The sequence below is a fragment of the Lissotriton vulgaris genome, chromosome 7, assembly GCF_964263255.1.
Source record: "Lissotriton vulgaris chromosome 7, aLisVul1.2, whole genome shotgun sequence".
In the NCBI taxonomy this organism is placed as follows: domain Eukaryota; kingdom Metazoa; phylum Chordata; class Amphibia; order Caudata; family Salamandridae; genus Lissotriton; species Lissotriton vulgaris.
Genome location: NC_141695.1, coordinates 1,188,073,289 through 1,188,093,478, shown reverse-complemented (window position 1 = coordinate 1,188,093,478; position 20,190 = coordinate 1,188,073,289). Strand labels below are relative to the sequence as shown.

At 43.8% G+C, this 20,190-nt stretch overlaps 1 protein-coding gene across 4 annotated transcripts in view; it reads right to left on the bottom strand.

Annotated features, from left to right (window-relative positions):
- Nucleotides 1–20,190, bottom strand: part of RBM27 (RNA binding motif protein 27) — a 1,065,407-nt gene that overhangs the window by 279,700 nt on the left and 765,517 nt on the right. For all 4 annotated transcript variants that reach the window (XM_086931662.1, XM_086931660.1, XM_086931661.1 and 1 more), the window contains 3 exons: nt 13,844–13,966; nt 12,785–12,859; nt 12,452–12,616 (listed from right to left, as the gene is read on the bottom strand). In XM_086931662.1, the coding sequence (XP_086787788.1) occupies nt 12,452–12,616; nt 12,785–12,859; nt 13,844–13,966 (363 nt within the window). The remainder of the gene's footprint in view (nt 1–12,451; nt 12,617–12,784; nt 12,860–13,843; nt 13,967–20,190) is intronic.

Genomic DNA, 20,190 nt, shown 5'->3' with positions numbered 1-20,190 from the left:
GTGGTTCGTCCCTACGGAGTAAAAATCATCACGTATGCAAACGACACCCAGCTAGTGGTATCCCTTAGTCAATTGGAGTCCAACCTCAGCAATCTTACCACCTGTCTGGAAGAGGCCTCTAGATGGATGACCATGTCTCATCTCAAATTAAATAGTGATAAAACCGAGCTAATGCTCTTAGGAAATCCCTTACCCTCTGCAATTAAGTTACTCTGGCTTTCCTCACTTGGCCCGCCCCCTGCTTCAAAGGATAAAATCAAAAGCTTGGGTATTTGGCTTGACCAGGCTCTCAATCTTAATGGCCAAGCTGCCAAGTTGTCAGCAACTTGCTTCGGCTTTATCAGGCTTCTACGCAAGATTCTTCCCGTACTGCCCTTGGAAGCCAAGAAGATAATGATTCAGGGACTTATTCTTTCCAGACTGGATTCTGGCAATGCCCTTTATTTGGGCGCCTCCCAGTCCACCCTTAACATGCTACAGACTGTCCAGAATTGTGCAGCCCGTACATTGCTCCAAATCCCACTTGGCACTTAGGCCAAGGCCGGTATTAGAGGCCTTCACTGGTTGCCAGTTAGGCAGAGAATTGAATTTAAGTCCTTATGTATCACCCATCGAGCTTTTTGGAGGACAGGCCCCCCTATTAATCACTCCCTCGTCACCCCTTATCTTCCCACAAGACAGCTCAGATCATCTACCACCTCCTTAGCCATGGTTCCCAAGATCAAAAGGGCTAGATGGGAGGCCGAGCCTTCTGGTATAACGCATCGAAGCTCTGGAACTCCCTCCCCCTCCGCCTTCGGGCAGAATCCAATCTGCTAACTTTCCGTAAACACCTAAAGACCTTACTCTTCTCACATCCGGACTAATTCATCATTCCCCTCTCCTGCTCCCGGATTGTGTTAGCGCTAGGACGCCTGAGGGTAACTACTGCGCTCTACAAATCCTCTTTCTATTCTATTCTATTCTATTTTAATACCTTCAGCAGAAATACTGCTCAGGTTTTTAACATCAGTTTGCCTGGAAAAAATGTAGTAAAAGCCAGCATGATTGGGGAGGGCCTGAAGCTCACTCACATGACAAGTTGATGCCATCACAACCAGAAAGACCGCTTTCAAAACTATTAAGCGTAATGGAAAACTGTGCATTGGCTCAAAAGGTGTACACATTTGGAAAGTGAGAATCAAACGAGTCCTACTGTAGCATCACCAAGGGTTTTGTCAGAAACATATGGTGCAAACCTGTAAGAAATCTCATTTGGTGAGGGCAGCTGGTCCGACAAATGTAAGAAGGCCAAAAGTGCTGACAAGGAACATTCAACATTGCCCACGATCAATCGTTTCTGGGCCAAAGAGAAAACAAACAACAAAACATTCAACAGTTTGGCTTGAAACAGGTCTGTGGCAGGTACTGCACCAGGTCTGTGGCAGGTACTGCACCAAGTCACAAACTAAATCCAGTGGAAACATTTTGTATAAGGGAACCTTACTACCAAGATGACATCTTCACGCAAGATCCTCCCAAAGCGTCACCTTGATTGAAAGACTGATGCTCAAGCAAGAAGCTCTAAATACCACACTCTCCTGGCCCAGGCTGAAGCCACTAAGATGACTTGGGTCCAGTGGTTCTGATCTTCTGTAGAACTCTGGGCCGGAGAGACAGCAGAAAGAAAGCACACAAAAACCTGGTGTTCTACTCAGGATGAATGAGTCTCAGAGAGAGAGCCTTCTTAGGAACTTCAGTGCACAAAAGTATTGACTTTGAACTTTCTCTGCAGTGGCAAAGAGATTGAGCCATGGTTCTTCCCATTATTGGAAGACACCCTGCACCACCTCTAGGTGCAGCTGCCATTTATGACCCGCTAGGCGTTGCCAGCAGAGTTCATCCTCCCTGGCTTTAAATGACCCAATCAGGTGGTTCACGACCAGGGAGGTGACCTAACAACCAGACCACCTCCAAAGATGCAGAGCCCTCTTGCAAAGGACCCCCACTCCTCTCCCTATTACAATACCACAAGGCAGCAGTGTTGTCCACGGTAACCTGCACCAGCCTCCCTTTAATGGTAGGCAGGAAGGCCTTCAATGGCAAGCAAATCGCCCCCAACTCAAGCAAACTGTTAAAGAGTCCGGTCCTTTATCTTATCTCCACCTCTCCCACATGACCACCTAAACCTAGCATTGAAACATCAGTCACAACCATCAGCTCTAGGTGTGGTAGGGAGAGGGTCTGGTGCTAGTCTATTAGTGGTTTAGCAGCCACTACTGTAACCTCTTCTAGTATAAACGAAAACTAGATGGAATCGAACAGGTTCCCCTGGTACCGGGCCAACAGACTTCAGATCCCACTGTAGAGCTCTCATTTGCCATATAACATGGTTGAAGAACAGGATGCACTATGCCATTGGACTAAAAAGCTTAGAGTCATCCTCACTGACACGCAGGACAGAGGCTAAAACATTGGGATCATAGCACAAATGTCCTGGAATTGAGGATCCAAAGGGAAGTCCTGAAAGCTCACCATATCCAGGATGGCTTGGATGAAAGGAAGCTTGTGCGGAGGAGTTAGGAATTACTTTTGCTTGCTAAGTGAGTATCCCAGTGATGTGAGGAGGTTCGCAGTCGTCTGCAGGAGGTCCACGACTGACTATGGTAAGCACGCCTTCAACATCAGTCATCAAGGTATGGGAAGACTAGTACCCCCGACCTCTAAAGATGGGCAGCAACCACCTCTAGCACTTTTGCAAACACTCGAGTGGCACTGGTGGGTCCAAAAGGCAGCACAGCAAATTGAAAATGCTTGAAACCCACCTTTAACTACGTGTCCTGTAAAATGTTTTTGGTATGCTCATGAGGTTGAGTGACAGACACCACTTGAGTTTTATTTTTAGAGCGTGACAAATCCAGTTCTCAAGGGGTCGTTGGCTGTGGAACTAGGTATGCTGGGCGAGTTTGCGAAGGAGTTGGTTCAGTGCTTAATTTGAACCTGCAGTTGCAGATGTTGCCACTGGCACTCATATTAGAGTTCTGGCACCTGTTTTTCCTCATCAAACTTAGACCCACTGTGCAAGAGAGAGAAAAAACATAAAAGGGGCAAAAAAAGAGGAAGAGAAAAATGAAAAACCGTGAAAAAGATAGAAAGCAGGAATGAAAAAACATGTGAACATGCAATAAAGGATCAGGGAGGGTCAGGTTGTCGATAAAGGAGGCATGAGGTAAAATCAAGACTATGCAACTTTGATATTCAACAGCCCCGATGTTCGCAGTGCTGGATGCAGGCTTCTGAGCAAAACACTGGCCACCAACAGTTATTGTTTTACAAATTAAGCACTGAGCTGACTTTTTCAGTGGTGGAAGCAACCTGCTACATCTTTTTACCTGAATGTAAAAAATAAAATAGACTTGTACCATCTGTATAGGCGGTGATGCAGAATGTCAAGGAGCTGCCTGCATATGTCTGCCTGTTTTTCTTCCTCTTCTGAACTTCGTGTGATACATTGTATAATATAAGTATCTAGTTCATCAGCCTAGGAATCTTCGTCTGCTTGCATGCGGTCAACATTCACATACACTTATTCCCTTTTCAGGCTCTTGTTCAGAGAAACAATTACTGTGATCAGACTCCAATGAGGAGGCGTTTAGAAGCTGGCCTGACAATTCTGCTGTTAAACTGACTGGTGCCACCAGTGTTAGGGATATGCAAACACAACAGGTGATGGACCGAATGTGGATCAATGTCACACACTCAACCCAGTCCAAAGATCTGGGCCCAAATCCATCGTTATTTTGCACTCCACACCACCCTGGGTTAGACAATGGCGATATGCAAATCAGCTCTGACCCTGTGCCCCATGGGAACAGTCCAGTCCGAACTACAAAAGCCATGTCCTTCCCAGAACGGAATCAAGCATCCGAGGACCGGACCGGTTTCGAGGCAACACCTCTCATCAGCCCGGCTAGCTTGACTCCAGTGGTGTGGAGTGCCTGGGACCCACGTCTGGGCATGCATCCCCAGCGCACTTAGGGCGGAATATGCAAACACAACAGGTGATGGACCGAATGTGGATCAATGTCACACACTCAACCCAGTCCAAAGATCTGGGCCCAAATCCATCGTTATTTTGCACTCCACACCACCCTGGGTTAGACAATGGCGATATGCAAATCAGCTCTGACCCTGTGCCCCATGGGAACAGTCCAGTCCGAACTACAAAAGCCATGTCCTTCCCAGAACGGAATCAAGCATCCGAGGACCGGACTCGAGGTAACACCTCTCATCAGCCCGGCTAGCTTGACTCCAGTGGTGTGGAGTGCCTGGGACCCACGTCTGGGCATCCCCAGCGCACTTAGGGCGGAATATGCAAACACAACAGGTGATGGACCGAATGTGGATCAATGTCACACACTCAACCCAGTCCAAAGATCTGGGCCCAAATCCATCGTTATTTTGCACTCCACACCACCCTGGGTTAGACAATGGCGATATGCAAATCAGCTCTGACCCTGTGCCCCATGGGAACAGTCCAGTCCGAACTACAAAAGCCATGTCCTTCCCAGAACGGAATCAAGCATCCGAGGACCGGACCGGTTTCGAGGTAACACCTCTCATCAGCCCGGCTAGCTTGACTCCAGTGGTGTGGAGTGCCTGGGACCCACGTCTGGGCATCCCCAGCGCACTTAGGGCGGAATATGCAAACACAACAGGTGATGGACCGAATGTGGATCAATGTCACACACTCAACCCAGTCCAAAGATCTGGGCCCAAATCCATCGTTATTTTGCACTCCACACCACCCTGGGTTAGACAATGGCGATATGCAAATCAGCTCTGACCCTGTGCCCCATGGGAACAGTCCAGTCCGAACTACAAAAGCCATGTCCTTCCCGGGCTGATGAGGTGTTACCTCGAAACCGGTCCGGTCCTCGGATGCTTGATTCCGTTCTGGGAAGGACATGGCTTTTGTAGTTCGGACTGGACTGTTCCCATGGGGCACAGGGTCAGAGCTGATTTGCATATCGCCATTGTCTAACCCGGGGTGGTGTGGAGTGCAAAAAAACGATGGATTTGGGCCCAGATCTTTGGACTGGGGTGAATGTGTGACATTGATCCACATTCGGTCCATCACCTGTTTTGTTTGCAAATTCCGCCATAAGTGCGCTGGGGATGCTCAGACGTGGGTCCCAGGCACTCCACACCACTGGAGTCAAGCTAGCCGGGCTGAGAGGTGTTACCTCGAAACCGGTCCGGTCCTCGGATGCTTGATTCCGTTCTGGGAAGGACATGGCTTTTGTAGTTCGGACTGGACTGTTCCCATGGGGCACAGGGTCAGAGCTGATTTGCATATCGCCATTGTCTAACCCGGGGTGGTGTGGAGTGCAAAAAAACGATGGATTTGGGCCCAGATCTTTGGACTGGGGTGAATGTGTGACATTGATCCACATTCGGTCCATCACCTGTTTTGTTTGCAAATTCCGCCATAAGTGCGCTGGGGATGCTCAGACGTGGGTCCCAGGCACTCCACACCACTGGAGTCAAGCTAGCCGGGCTGATGAGAGGTGTTACCTCGAAACCGGTCCGGTCCTCGGATGCTTGATTCCGTTCTGGGAAGGACATGGCTTTTGTAGTTCGGACTGGACTGTTCCCATGGGGCACAGGGTCAGAGCTGATTTGCATATCGCCATTGTCTAACCCGGGGTGGTGTGGAGTGCAAAAAAACGATGGATTTGGGCCCAGATCTTTGGACTGGGGTGAATGTGTGACATTGATCCACATTCGGTCCATCAACTGTTTTGTTTACCAGTGTTAGGGATGGCAGCAGAGAGCTTATACGTGTTTGTGGGAAAACTGTTGTAATAGTAGTCACCTAGGTACTTGCGACAATAGTTATTAATGCTTTCATAGTTGTTGTTGTAACCACTGAAATGGTCATCAATGGCAATGATGTAGTTACGAGTCATCTGCAATAGTACCTTCATCAATAGTGTTTGCAATTGCAGTTGGCTTTGGCCACACTGTCCTCTTTGACGATGGTGTTTGTGGACAATGACAGATATGTAGGGCCTTCACCTATAGGTGTTTTGAGGCAGACTTGCTATTAACGAGGAGGTCTTTATCTGCAGCAGGATTGGTTTCAGTCTCAAACTTAGATGGAGTCTTTGTCAACAAACCATTCTTCAACTGTGTTCTCATCTATGATCTCAATATAGACAGCATGCGGCACAGCCATAGGAGATGGAGACTACTCTTTATCCTCTTTTTTAATGGTGAGGTTTTTGTAGTGAATGTAATAACTACAGAATTACCAAAAATTGTTCCTCCAGTGCAGGGGCAGATGGCCTCTTTGAGGGTGTTCCAAAGGCTCTGAGACTGCTTCAGAGGATAGATACTTAGAAGATGATGCCACAATTTGAACTTTTTAAATTTTCAGGTTGCTTTTTTCCCAGACAATAGCCTGGTGATTCAGCTTTGAGAAAATGCAGCAATCTGTGCTGTCTATGCTTTAGAGATACACTGCTAAAGGTCACAGAACATTTCACAAGCTTATGGTCTAATAACAGGCTGCGAGATTTCAGCCATGGTTCTCGTCAAGAAAAACATCAGAAAATGTATTTTGCATTTTGGAAATGATGGAAAATACACTACATGCTCAGTGGTAAGTCCAGGATAAAATAAAATTCAACAGAGGAATATCTCAGCAGATCTCAGGGGTTTCCATTGCCTGTTATTGAGCTGTAGATTATCAGGCAGATGGGCCTCTGAGTATGGTTGGAACCCAGCGCCCCTCCATCTGACTGATTTACATCCGGTCATATAATGAGGTGGATAGGCTAAGAGTTGTCTATTAATGCTAGCCTTTTTGTAGTGTGCTCTAAAGGCAAGATGGCGCCCATCGTAGCGGGCACGTAGGCTGATCGTGCTTGCCTGTACTCACTGTTCGAGTAGACGCCGCTACAATGTTGCAGCTCTCGCTAAAATTGGGAAGACTCTCCCGGACTCTCACCTTGTAGTGTCTTGGTTTCAGCTCTGTTTGTTGTGGCTGGAGGCTCGACGTGGCGGGTCGGAGCTGCTTTCAGCGCAGCTTGTGGGCGGTGTCAGTGTGGGGCAGCTCACTGGGATCATTGTGTTGCTCCCGCTCCTGGGAGCGTCGAAGGGCGGAACGCGGTTGAATTTTGTCTACTATGCCCCCGAAAGGAACGCGAGGCAGACCCCGCTGTCAAGACATGGTGAACATGGACGGGAGCGCCGCCGGTGTAGAGGTGAGAGAGGCTATGTTACCAGACACTGTTAAGCCGGTAAAAGGTGCTGGCACTGACACTGTGGCGGATTCTGCTGTGGTTAGATGCAAGGAGGGCTTGGAGAGGAAAAAGATTCCGGCAATCTTTTCTGCAATTAAAGAAAAGCACAAGGGGAAACAACCTGCTCCCTCCACAAACGGGGGCTCCGACTGTGCTCACCCGAATGACACGAATGATCCTGTTCTTAGTAATGAGGACATTGAGGTTATTGCGCAGAGTGACGTTCTAGACCCCACTGCTGTGACTGGGGAGGAAAATGGAAAATCCAATTCAGAGTCCTATTCTATCACTGTTGCTGCCCCAGTACCTGCCAGAGATATTATTGTGGGGGAGAATGTCAGTGATATGACGACTCAGGGCAGCATGGATGTGGGGGCTTCTGGGGGCAATAAATACTTCAATGGGTCCGCCCACTTATTAGGCAAGGATCAAATACATATGCCTGATGCTGAGTCAGGTGACTTTTATTCATTGTTTGATCGATGAACATCATCCTGTTAGGATCTAGCACTTCAGTATACAGCGCAGATGAGCGCCAACGATGGCAATGAGCATAGCAGTTTGTTTCTCGAGGAGTCAGGGAACTTAATGAAAGGAGGTCTCTCACTGTTCGTAAAAAGTTAGAGTTGACTCTGAAATGGTGGCAGGGCAAAATAACATCCTGTCTCCGAGCAATCACTCCATCTTGGAGAAGAAGAGATATCGCTCTCACTAATATACCAGTCAATTATGTCTCATCGTGCCGAAACACGATAAGAGAGCCAGAGAGTGCAAAAAATATGTATAAAATTGCAAAACTCAGTGCGAAGGATATCGATATTGCATGCGGATTTTGTCTCTCAGTTTAATGAAGCTGAAGCACAGATTTCCAATTTGGAGGACGAACTGGCTCAACAAAAGACTTTAACTGCTGCTATTCAATCAGTTAGGGATGATACGCATTGGAAGATGGCAGATACAGAAAACCGTGCGTGTAGGAACAATTTGAGAGTGCTCCAGATTCCTGAGGGTAAGGAAAGACAGGATCCATGGCGCTACATTGTGGAACTATTTAAAAAGGCCTTTCAGCAGTTGTCTAAATGGGACTGGGATCGAGAAATTGAAAGAGCTCACCGTTTTCCTTTTAATAGGCGTGTTCGTACTGGTATTGAGAAGATAGATGAAAAACCTAGAGCTTTTTTAATTTCATTTAATAGCTTGTTGGCATGAGAAGATGTATTTCGCCTAGCACGTCCTAATAAAAAAAGACCCAGGGGGGATTTTGAGTTTTTTGAGCAGTCAGACTTCTGCCGATATACGGTTGAGCTCCGATGGCAGCTGCGGGAATTGATTGCCCGAATTCTGGCCAAAGGAGCACAAGCATATTTGCTGAACTCGGCTAAGTTAAAAGTGATCCTCAAAGATCGCATTCATTTTTTTTCTAGTGAAGGCTCTGCTAAAGAGTTTTTGAATTTAATCTAGTGAATGCTGGGTTTATATAAATCAATAATGTTGTAGTAGATCATTTTGTTTGGCGACATATTTTTGTGTAGGTATGTAGGATTTCCGGTTGTGTTCTGACTTATTTGAGCATGGGCAGAGTTGTGAGTAATGGCAAGGGGGTGTACGAACGCCTGCATCTACAGGACCATGAGTCCTAAAGCCTTGTTACAGGGGGATGAGGGGGGAGGGGAGGGTCACCAAGGTGGGGTAAAAAAATCACAGTAACTCAAGGAGAAAATAAAGATAGTGTTTTTTTCCTCATAAAAAGTTTGCACGTTTAGATTATTTTTTTTTATCTGCTCTGTCATTGGATGGGGCCTCAATTCAAATTTTGCCGGGGATTGCGTCTGATCACTCTCCAATTATACCTGTAGTTACTGCTTCTGCTCATTATCTACCTTTAAAAACATTTTCATTTGACCGGAAACTTTGCTTGAATGAAGATTTTAAACCTCATATGTCCAGGTGGATCAATGTGTTTTTTTCTTTCAATAAACATTCTGCCCTCCATGCAATAGTATGGGACTCGTTTAAGGCATGTTTCAGAGGTGAGGTTTTAAGTTTTGTCTTTCAGAAGAATCGGAAGAGAAAAATGGAGATGCAGGAGCTGTATTCGCTGCTTAGAGACGCTGAGGGCAAACTAATCCAGGGAGCTCTGTCACAGGTGGGTAATATTAAAGAGTTAGAAGAGGCCACTGAGCAAGCAGGGGCTAAAATCCAAGGAGTATGGTACATGGAAAATACCAGAAAATATCTGGCTCACAATAAGCAAATCCATGAATTTAGGGAAGCTGTGGGCCGTTTTTTGGCACTGCGGCTATGTATGAAAGAATCCATGAGCCGTTTTAGTGCTCTGAAAAATAATGCAGGGACAGTTTGTCAGAATCCCAAAGGGATACTATCAAGTTTCCATCAGTTTTATTCAGAGTTCTATACTCAACAGGCTACGCATGGTATGAATATCTATAATTTTTTAGATGGGGTTAAAGCACAGTTAGATTCTAGCGAGATAGCAATGTTGGATGGTCCAATTATGATGGAAGAGCTAGAAGCAGCGGTCAATGGATTAGCTTTAGGGAAGGCTGCTGGACCCGACAAACTTCCGGCTGAGGTTTAGAAGCTTTTTTTTAGCTTAATAAAAGAAGACATGCCGAGCACATTCAGGGCTGCACAGGAGGGACTTGCCCCTAAATCTTGGGCAGAAACGACAATTGTGATTTTTAGTAAAAAGGGTAAAGACCCGGAATTGGTGGGGTCCTATAGGCCGATTTCATTATTGAACTGCAATGGTAAAATGTATTCAAATATTATGGCCACCCGCTTGTCTAAAATCATTAGTTCCTTAGTTTCGCAGACTCAACACAGCTTTATTCCTAAGCGTAGCACAGTTATGCATGTTAATAAGGTGGTGACGCTTTTCGATGTTGCTCAGACGGAAAAGCGGGAATAAGGCTTTATTTTATTGGACGCAGAAAAGGCGTTCGGCTGTGTGGAGTAGGCGTACCTGTGGGAATTGATGTTTCGTTTGGTTTTTGGTAAACGGCTCGTCACTGCCCTACAGGTTCTGTACACTTCACCGGTCGCTAAGATCGCCTCAATGGGCCTATTATCAGAGACAGTGAATATCACCAGGGGCACAAGACAAGGTTGCCCTTGTTCACCACTGCTTTTTGCATTATACATAAAGCCAGTCATTGAACAGTTAGGCAACAACTCCTTGATTAAGCCCTTCAGAGTGCATAATATCTCTTATCTGTGTATGCATATGCAGACGACATTGCAGTAACCACTACTGATCCTACGGATCCTTATTCAGAACTCCAAGAGATTCAGCGGCTAGCTGTAACATTTGCTCAGGTATCTGACTATAAATTAAATGTTACTAAAACGCAGGTTTTAATCACTGAAAATGTGACTCTGGATGATGCTCGAGTCGTAAAAGAAGTAACTTACCTGGGCATCAAAATTAGATAGTCTTTGCATGAATTAGTTGATGCTAATTGGACTATGTTACTAGGCAACATTCAGGAATCACTAGATACGTGGACACAACTTCACCTCACATTGATTGGTAGAAGTAATATTATCAAGATGAATGTTTTGCCGAAGGTTTTATATGTGTTTAGAGCTGTACCGCTAGAAATCACAGTGTCCCAACTTAAACATTTGCAGTCTATCTGTTCTAAGTTTCTGTGGGCACCAGGCAAATCTAGACGGGCTATGAGATGTGTTTCTACCAATTGAACGTGGGGGATTAGCTATCCCGGATTTTGCTTTTTATTTTTATGCATGATTTTTGTTAAAGATGCGGCTCTTATTGACTGGTGAAGATATAGGCAATGCAGTATAGGCCCCCTCAATTTTTCAGATTCTGTTGGGACCAGAGGCACGACAATGTTTATTCAAAGAAATAGATGGCAGTTGTTTTAAATCGATAAGGTTTAAGGTTTTGATATCCACTTTTAATGTATGGAAAAGAATACGTAAGTTATGTCTAGTTGAGAAGTTGTCTCTGTACACCCCTACCAATGCCGTAAGGCTTCTTCTCCCTATTTTTTGGGATAGTGTTGCTCTGGGTTGGAGGGCAAAAGGTGTTGCTCAAGTGGGGAATTTCTTTTGACACTGGTGGTTCCCTTATGTCTTTTGAAGAGCTGTCAAGACCGCATAATCTATCTAAATCTCATTTATTAAAGTTTCTTCAAGTTCGAGATTTTATTACTCTGAAAAAGTTATTATTGTTGCATAGAAAGGATGATTTAGATAAACATAATGTCAAATGGTCTACGATTTTGGGAGTAGATATGTTCTTAAAAGATGTTATCATAAGATCCAGGGAAGCCTTGCTCTCCGCCAACTTAAAAGTGCAATGTTTTAAAACGTTTGTTAATTTGTACTATACGCCGGCACGCATGCTTAATTGGGGGACAGGACAAGATGGTAAATGTTTTCAGTATGGGGGGGATAATGCAGATATTTTGCATACTTTCTTTAATTGTGGGCATTAGACAAATTATATTGTTAGTATAGAGCAATTTTGGTCGAGAATTATTGGGATTCCGATTGTTATAACATCTGCAATTATGCTTTTGGGTATGGGGCCCGAACTTGTTAAGATTACTCACCTGTATAAACACAGACATTTGATTTTTATAGCTATGACTGTCGCCCAGCTTTGTATTTCGGCTGAATAGATACAAGTTGACCCTCCTTCCTTTGAACGAAGAAGGGCAAAGATGTATAATTTATTTAATTTAGAGTAAAGTTTGTATTCAGTTAAAGGGGTGAAGAAACGTAAAACTGGCCTTGGCATTTGGGGATTGTTCTCTGATCATATGCATATATGAAGTTATGACAAATGTATGTATTAGTCTTTTGAGTTACTGTGGAATAAATAAAATTAAAATAAATAAATAATGCTTGCCTTTTTGTTTTCAATGCTATGATATTTATTGACTGAAGATGGTTCCCAACCTATTAAGAGATAAGTAATGCATATAAATCCATTAAAAATCCAATGCTGCAGAACATGGTTGTTACTCTAGGATTCGACCCACAATAGACTTTCAAACTCCATTTTTGATTTTGCTCTCCAAGCTGCCCCTGGGCAAGTCTAAATAACATTCTGCCTTGAATATACTTATTTTTTCAAGCATAATGCTAACATGAAAAACCATGCATACCTCGGTCTTTGACTTCGGCTTGGGGGATGCCGAGGTAGTTGAGGAGTTTTTTAATTCATCCTTCAACTGAGAGATCTTGACCTCAAGCTCTTTCAAGGTTTTCATGATTTCACCCCTTTCCTCTGCCTTCATGGTTTTGTTCTTTTCAAGTTTTGATATCAACATCTACAAATACAACAAATGAAATGTGCATTATTTAAGATACTTTAACCAGAACAAACTGTATAACAGCTATCCTTCAAGCACAAAATATATTTTAGTTTATAGTATGCACTACATAAATAGTTGACACTGTCATTCCGAAAAAAAATAAAATTAATTAAAAAGACTCACCTTTTGACATTCTATTTGTTTTTCTAACATTTCTTGTTTCTTTTTCTTCATGTCATATTGCAGTTTTAGTGCTTCCTTAGAAGTGGAAATATAAAATGTGAAAATACCACAAATAATTAGTCAAGCACCTTTTCAGTGATACAATCATCTTGTTAGTGTGTCAAGTTTAGGGTTCCCGAAAACAGCAGTCTGAATCATCTCATGAATACGTTTTACTGACCATTAATTTCATGCAGAAATAGTGACTCAGGCTCTCACTATACCTTTAAGTTGTGTTTGGTTATAGATAACAAAAAATGTATTATTATACGTAGTTTCAAAAGAAAACACTCCATAAAATGGGGATTTTTCTCTCACCACTCTTCTACGATACTACAACCCCAAATCTAAGTTTCAAAACATGATACATTGCATACTGTTCATGCTACTCAGTTCCTAAAATGCTGTCTCCTACTGTTGGCTCTGTTAGGGTAAGACTTCATACTTATGAGCTGGTGTATGTTAAACAGAAAACTATTTATAGCCCAATTTCCATTCAAATTATGAGCATTTATTTTCAGTGTTTCGAATACTGTCAAAGTAACACCATACAAAACTCTGCCTATTGCAACATGATACAATCTGTGAATACAACAAAAACTGCAGTATTAAATATTGTCCTTCATGAACAAGCCACAGGCTTATGATAAACTGAAAAAAACAACCAGGTCCATCTAATTTGCTTATTTTGCTACATGGTGGGGCAACCAGAGGCCTTGCTTAACCTATGCTTTCACCTAGCACATCGTTAATTTAGTGCCCTTCATAAAACGTACGATTGAGACTTTCCATTTCTTTACTTCAATACATTGTAAACTTTGAATTCACGTTTGCTTTTCTTTCATCTGCAGTAATCCTAAATGTACACGATACACTTGCTAGCAACCATACTTGGTATCTCATAATACAAAAAGATTAAACAAAGCTCACAAGTGGACACCAATCTGTGAACAGGTGTATCAAATATGTAGTTAAATGCAACCCTTTAGATAGATGTCCGTTACATATAACAATAAATACCTGCTTCTTCTTCAGAGCCTCTTGCGCATCCAATGGCTTAGGCGAAGTTAATGACTTGGCAGAGGATTTCATGTTTGCAGGGTTGTAGACCGTTTTGGTGTGGTTAGTTGTGCCAGAAAACGTCTGAAAAGTTTTTTGTAAAGTCAGATGGACAAAAAGATTTAGAAGAGGGATCGACAGAGGCCACCTAGTTCAAGACATACCGGACCTCTACTGCTTCTCTAAAGGTCAATTAACAGTTGTAAATGACAAACAGCAAAGCTTTCAAAACTGAGTATGTTACTGAGGTATTATGCTTAGAAAGACCTATTAAGTTACAATACACACTGCAAATCAACACAGAGAAAAATAGATCTTCTGTATGATATTTCATAAGGAACTATAACCAAAACAAAGAAAGTTAGCAAACAGTGTAAACATAAGCAACTGAATAAAAAGCAAACACAAGGAGGTGATGGACGGAGCGCTGAAACTTTTCAGACACTCACCGTCCATCATCTCCTTGTGTTTGCTTTGTTCGCCCTAAGTTGGCAGGGTATGCCCAGACGTGGGTCCCTTGCTCACTTTGCCACTCTACTCAAGCTAGCCTGGCTGATGAAGGGTGTTACCCAGAAACCGGTCCCAGGATGCTTGTTTCCGGTTCAGGGAAGACCTGGCTTGGCAGTTTGGGCTGGACTGTCCCATGAGGCACAGGGTCAAGACTGATTTGCATATAGCTGGGTCTGAACCGAGGTAGCTAAGTGAGCTAAAAAATGGTGATGGATTCAACCCAGTTCTGTGACTGGGGATGAGTGTCTGAAAAGTTTCAGCACTCCGTCCATCTTCTCCTTGGATTTAACAATAAGGCATCCCAGTGCTTAAGACAACAGAGCAAGTTTATTCCACAAATTCTAAATAAACAATGGGGATGCCAACGCTTTCCTGAACTTGGATTCATTTTCTATCCTGCCTATCTTAGTGGACAAGGAATTCCAAAGTTCTGGGGCCTGATAAATAAAAGAGTGGCCTCCACCTTGAGCATTCTTGATTTTTTTAATTACTATGCTACATGATGTAGCAGAGCTTAATTTCCTTTTTGGACTATAGGGCTGAACTAGATGGGTAATCAATTGAGGGCCTTATTTATGGTACCTTCGATAGGCTATGCAGAGATTGTATCCTTTGTTTTATGGGTAACAGTGCTGTGAGGATAAAGAGCTGGAAACTGAAGGATCCTTTGGGGTCTTTCGCAGGAGCCGGGCTGCTACATTCTGCACTACCGGCAATCTCTTTTCCACATATAGTGGAACAACCAAGGTAAATGGAGAACCCATAGTCAAGACATGCTAAAACAGGAGACTGGACAAAGGATCTCAGAGCCGGAAAAGTGAGCAGATCTAGTATCTTCCTAATCATTCTTAGCATGCCATGACAGTTGGTTGCTACCTTCCTGGCTTGTGTTTCGAATGTGAGTTTATTATCTATCCAGCTACCTAGGCTCTTCATTACAGTTTTACGTGTAGGAAGACTTTAATTAGTTGGCCAGACTCTCTAAGAAGACCAAAAATCAACATCATTGCAGACTACCATCACTTTGTTTTTTTCGTCTGTTAAGTTTCAAGCAACAGTTTGCCATCCATTCAGCTATCTCCTTCAGACAAGGTCTGAGTTGATGTGTTTGAGATCGATTATTAGGAGCAAGAGAGAACGATTTGCGTATTGTCTGCATACAAACTGTAAGACTGCATAATCTCAGCCAATGGACTGACAAAGATTAAGTAATGTAGGTATTAATGAGGAGACTTGGTGGACTCCGCATTTGAGAGAGAATGCCTTGGAATACCACGGTTTGATATACACCTGAAAGCTCCTATCCTTAACAAAGGATGAGAGCCACTGAAGTGCTAGATCAGTCATGCCTACACTTTAAGTCTTTAATCAACATTGGTGGGCTACAGTGTCAAAAGCCGCACTTGGGTCCAAATAATATAACTGCTGCCGAACCCCTTTGTTCAAGGATCTGCTTAAGTTCCTCTACCACTGCGAGAAGCACAGTTTCATTACTTTGTCCTGGCATAAATCTCATTTGCGTAGGGTGCAGAATATCATTAATTTCTAGGAATGATGATAAATGTTGATTGACATACCTCTCCAGCACTTTCCGGATACCTCATAGCAGGGATATCGGTCTATCATTTTCAGCTAATTATGTGTCTTAAGGAAGGGTTTTTTTTTTGCAATGGCTTTTTCACTGCGTTTCCAGGACAATAGGACCTCTGCACACCGTAAAGATTGTTAAAGTATTAGATATTGCACTACGCCAACAAATTTTGCGGACAGTTTCTTCCATCTACTCTCATATTCAATTTGAGGCCCCACCAGATAGTGTGAAACCGCTTTAATGAATAAGTTACTTACCTTCTATAATCCCATGCTAGCAACCCACTGCCAGAAGCCTAGGTAAGTCACCCCTCATATCTGGTAGAGACAAAATCTAGCTACATATTCCTTACCTTTTAATTATCCCCAGGTACCAGATCAGGACATTTTCTACAGCAGTACCTCTGCGAGTCAGCAGAGGGCGTCCAGCTACTACGTCATACACCTGATGCTACGTTAGCAGAGTCAAAATAAAGCCCTCCACTGACGTCAGTTTCTTCTGTGACTACTTTCCGCAATAAAACGCGGAGCCACGCATAAAAGCAGCTTTGGAAACAGTGTGCCCCAAAATAATCTTTTTTGAAAAACACATATATAATTAAATATATACACACACACACACACGCACACACACACACACACACACACACACACACACACACACATATATGCACGCAAGTGACGTGATCAACACTGGCTCCTGTTTTTGCCTCGGCGGAAACCTACCTTTCTTCAAGATATTGAATGGATCTGGCCCACCATTGCAAACGGGATGAAACAAAGCGGTGTTGGAGTTATTTACTCTGCGCTGGGAAAGACACATTGCCGGACTGACCCCCGTTAAGATGAACACTGTAAGCGAAGGTTGTGCAGTTGGGGACTCGAGAAGGCTGTTTGTTCGTGTGGGCACGGCCATTATGAGCGATATGGTCCTGTGTCACTCGGCAGTTCGTGCAACCACTTGGCCGCCCTATCTCGGCAGTTTGCTGCATGCTGGGATATGCAGTTCAATCTACTACTAAGGGACTGTGATTGGTGGAATTTTTTCATCATGATGGGCGGAGCGATCTGCATTTACCTCAGCTGTTGCACCTTCAACAACTTTGTGGCACTTGACTTTCCTCCTGTATAACGCTGGGCACTGAAGAGGCTACACAGCCGAAATGCATACGCACGTTGTGCCTTATTTTGTAACAAATAAACCTTCAAGATGTTCCCCTATCGTGACCTCTGCCTTCTTTGTTGGAGGATAGATATATATATATATATATATATATATATATATAGTTTGTGTATGTGTATAAACGTCCCTTCAAGCGGCAGTCAGAGCTCCTTACACAACATCCACTCCGTCACACACAGGAGACGGCACCACCAAGGAGGTCATTTTTTTTTTTTTAATTTTATTTTATTATTTTATTGTTTTATTGCGAGTTGATCAGGTTACAAGCAAATACTATACACAGCACAAAAGAAAAAAAACAACATAAGAATTAAACAAAAGCAGTAAAGAATACTTCATATATACAGCAGAGATTGTACATTAAATACACAACAGTGTTAACCCATAAAATTGGTTAACTAGACTACTAATCCGGTTCCTCCCTCCATCCATCGCTCTACCTGTTCCCAAATTTTATTTCCCATTGTCCTCCTTTTACGGCCTTTTGTAGTATATATTGCTCGCTCCATAATGTATCTTGCCAACAGGCGTCCTTGCCAGGAAGAAAATGAGGGTGGGTCTGGGCTAATCCAATCTTGCGTCACACAGGAGCGAAAGATCCCAACAGAAATAAATAACAGTTTTTTATGGTCATCTATCATAGATATATCAGAGATTCCTATCATAACAAGTTCGGATGTGAGTATTACAGGGATTCCAAGTATCAAAGAAAGAAAATGTTGTATTTCTAATAAAGTTCTACTTAAATGTGGGCAACCAAGGAGGTAATTTAAGGTAGCTATGATTCATTTAAACATACCAGCACTAGGGTGAAAATGGCCTACACGTACACATTTCAGCCATAGGCTTCGATTGGGACATCAACTATATATATGTTCTTTGGACTTGCTGCATGCTGGGTCTCGTAGTTTGCTGTAGCCTTCAGTGCGTGCTGCATTGGAATTATCGCCTCCTATGCCAGCCGGAAAACCCCTGAGAATGTCCTTTTCAACATCTTCTGGGACCCTGACCATAGTCTAGTCTATGGGGGCACCTCACACCCTTCGTGTTTTGCACGTTCAACAGCATGGTCCAATTTCGGGTGTGAATGGCGCTCTGGGTGGGCGGTGGGTTTCTCTTGGGCCGGACCTCGGCCACATGAATATTCTAATGAGGCTCTCCACACGAGAGAGGAATTGAGTCGCAACCTTCATCCGGTTTAAAAGGTATATTTATTAAAAGCAGCATTTTCTTGTAGCTCTAATGCATTTCGCTCACCACTGTGAGCTTCGTCAGAGAAGAGGCGCCGCAGGTTCAGGTAGTAACAGCTCACCAACAAGACCCACACTGTTCCGGTGCTTCCGTTTTTTAACCCCTTGTTGGGTGCCGCATTTCAGCTGTTCTTTGGACTTGCTGCATGCTGGGTCTCGTAGTTTGCTGTAGCCTTCAGTGCGTGCTGCATTGGAATTATCGCCTCCTATGCCAGCCGGAAAACCCCTGAGAATGTCCTTTTCAACATCTTCTGGGACCCTGACCATAGTCCAGTCTATGGGGGCACCTCACACCCTTCGTGTTTTGCACGTTCAACAGCATGGTCCAATTTCAGGTGTGAATGGCGCTCTATATATTAACCAGTGAAAGGTACAGTGCATAGAAAGGATCTGGAAAGAAAAGAGAATTGGTTTGCAAAGCAGGGAGGATGGGTGGGATGGTTAAGGAATCAGAGGCTAGATCTTGTCTGTACCTGATAAGGTGTTATCAAATGTAAGTAACTTGTCCATCTGATAGAGACATCTAGCCGTAGATTCTCTACCAGTGAATAGATACTCAAGCAATACCATCGCCGGAGGGACTGCGGAAAAGTTTCAACCAGGAAGTACTGTAGAACCTAACAGCCAAAGAGGCCCTCCCTATGGATTGACTGTTTGAGCAATAATGCTTGGCAAATATGTACAGAGATGCCTCCGTAGCCGCCTGACAGATGTCAGAAACCGGGACCCCACACTAGAGAGCCGTGATGGATGCCTTAGCTTTGGTGGAATCAGCACTCAGGCCTTCATGAGGCTGTTTCTTTGCCAGAGCGTAACAAATTTTAATGCAAAGGATAACCCATCGGGATATGGTACTCTTCTGCAAAGTCTGTCCCTTCTTTGCTCCAACGTATAAGATTTTGTCTTTCACCAGGAACTCTATAGTGGGGTTAAGGTCGAACGATAACTGATATAGGTGGTGGAGATGTTCTTCCTTAGTAAGATGCAGCAGACCATAGAAAGTTGGCAAGGTGACAGACTGGCCTAGATGGAAAGTTGTCACAACATTAGGCAAAAAAGAAGCCCAAGTGTGGAGCACTACCTTGTCTGGGAAGATGGTCAGGTAAGGAGGCTAAGATAATGCCTGCAGCTTGCTCACCCTCCTGGCAGAAGTGATTGCCACTATAAATGCTGTTTTGATAGTAAGTAGCCGGAGGGGGCAAATGTGAAGTACCTCAAAATGTTCATACATTAGAAAGGTGAGGACCAAGTTAAGGTTTCACTGGGGCATGTCAAAAGGAGAAGGAGGAAACACATGCGTAAGCCACTTCAGAAGTATATGGACAATAAGAGACTTGAAATGTGACAGTTGATTTGGCAACCGTAAAAAGGCAGAAGGGGCCGAAAGGTAACCCTTCAGAGCGGCCAGGGCTGAGCCCTGTTGGGCATGAGTCAGAAGGAAAAGGAGGAGGTCAGATAGGGAGCAGAGGATCAATAGATCGCTCTGTACAATATTTACAAACTTTTTGCCATCTGCAGGCATATATCGATTTAGTGGAAGGCCGCCAGAATAACTTTGCATACTTCAGGAGGAATGTCAAAAGCTATCAACTGTTGTTTCTCAATATCCATGCAAGGAGTTGGAGGGTTAAAAGGTTCAGGTGGGAGACTCTTCCCTTCTGCTGAGACAAAAGATACTCCTGAAGGCGCAGCCTGATCGGAGGATCAATGCTCATTTGCGGAAACCTCTGGGTACCAGACACGCCATGCCCAGTCCTGAGGCACAAGAATGATTT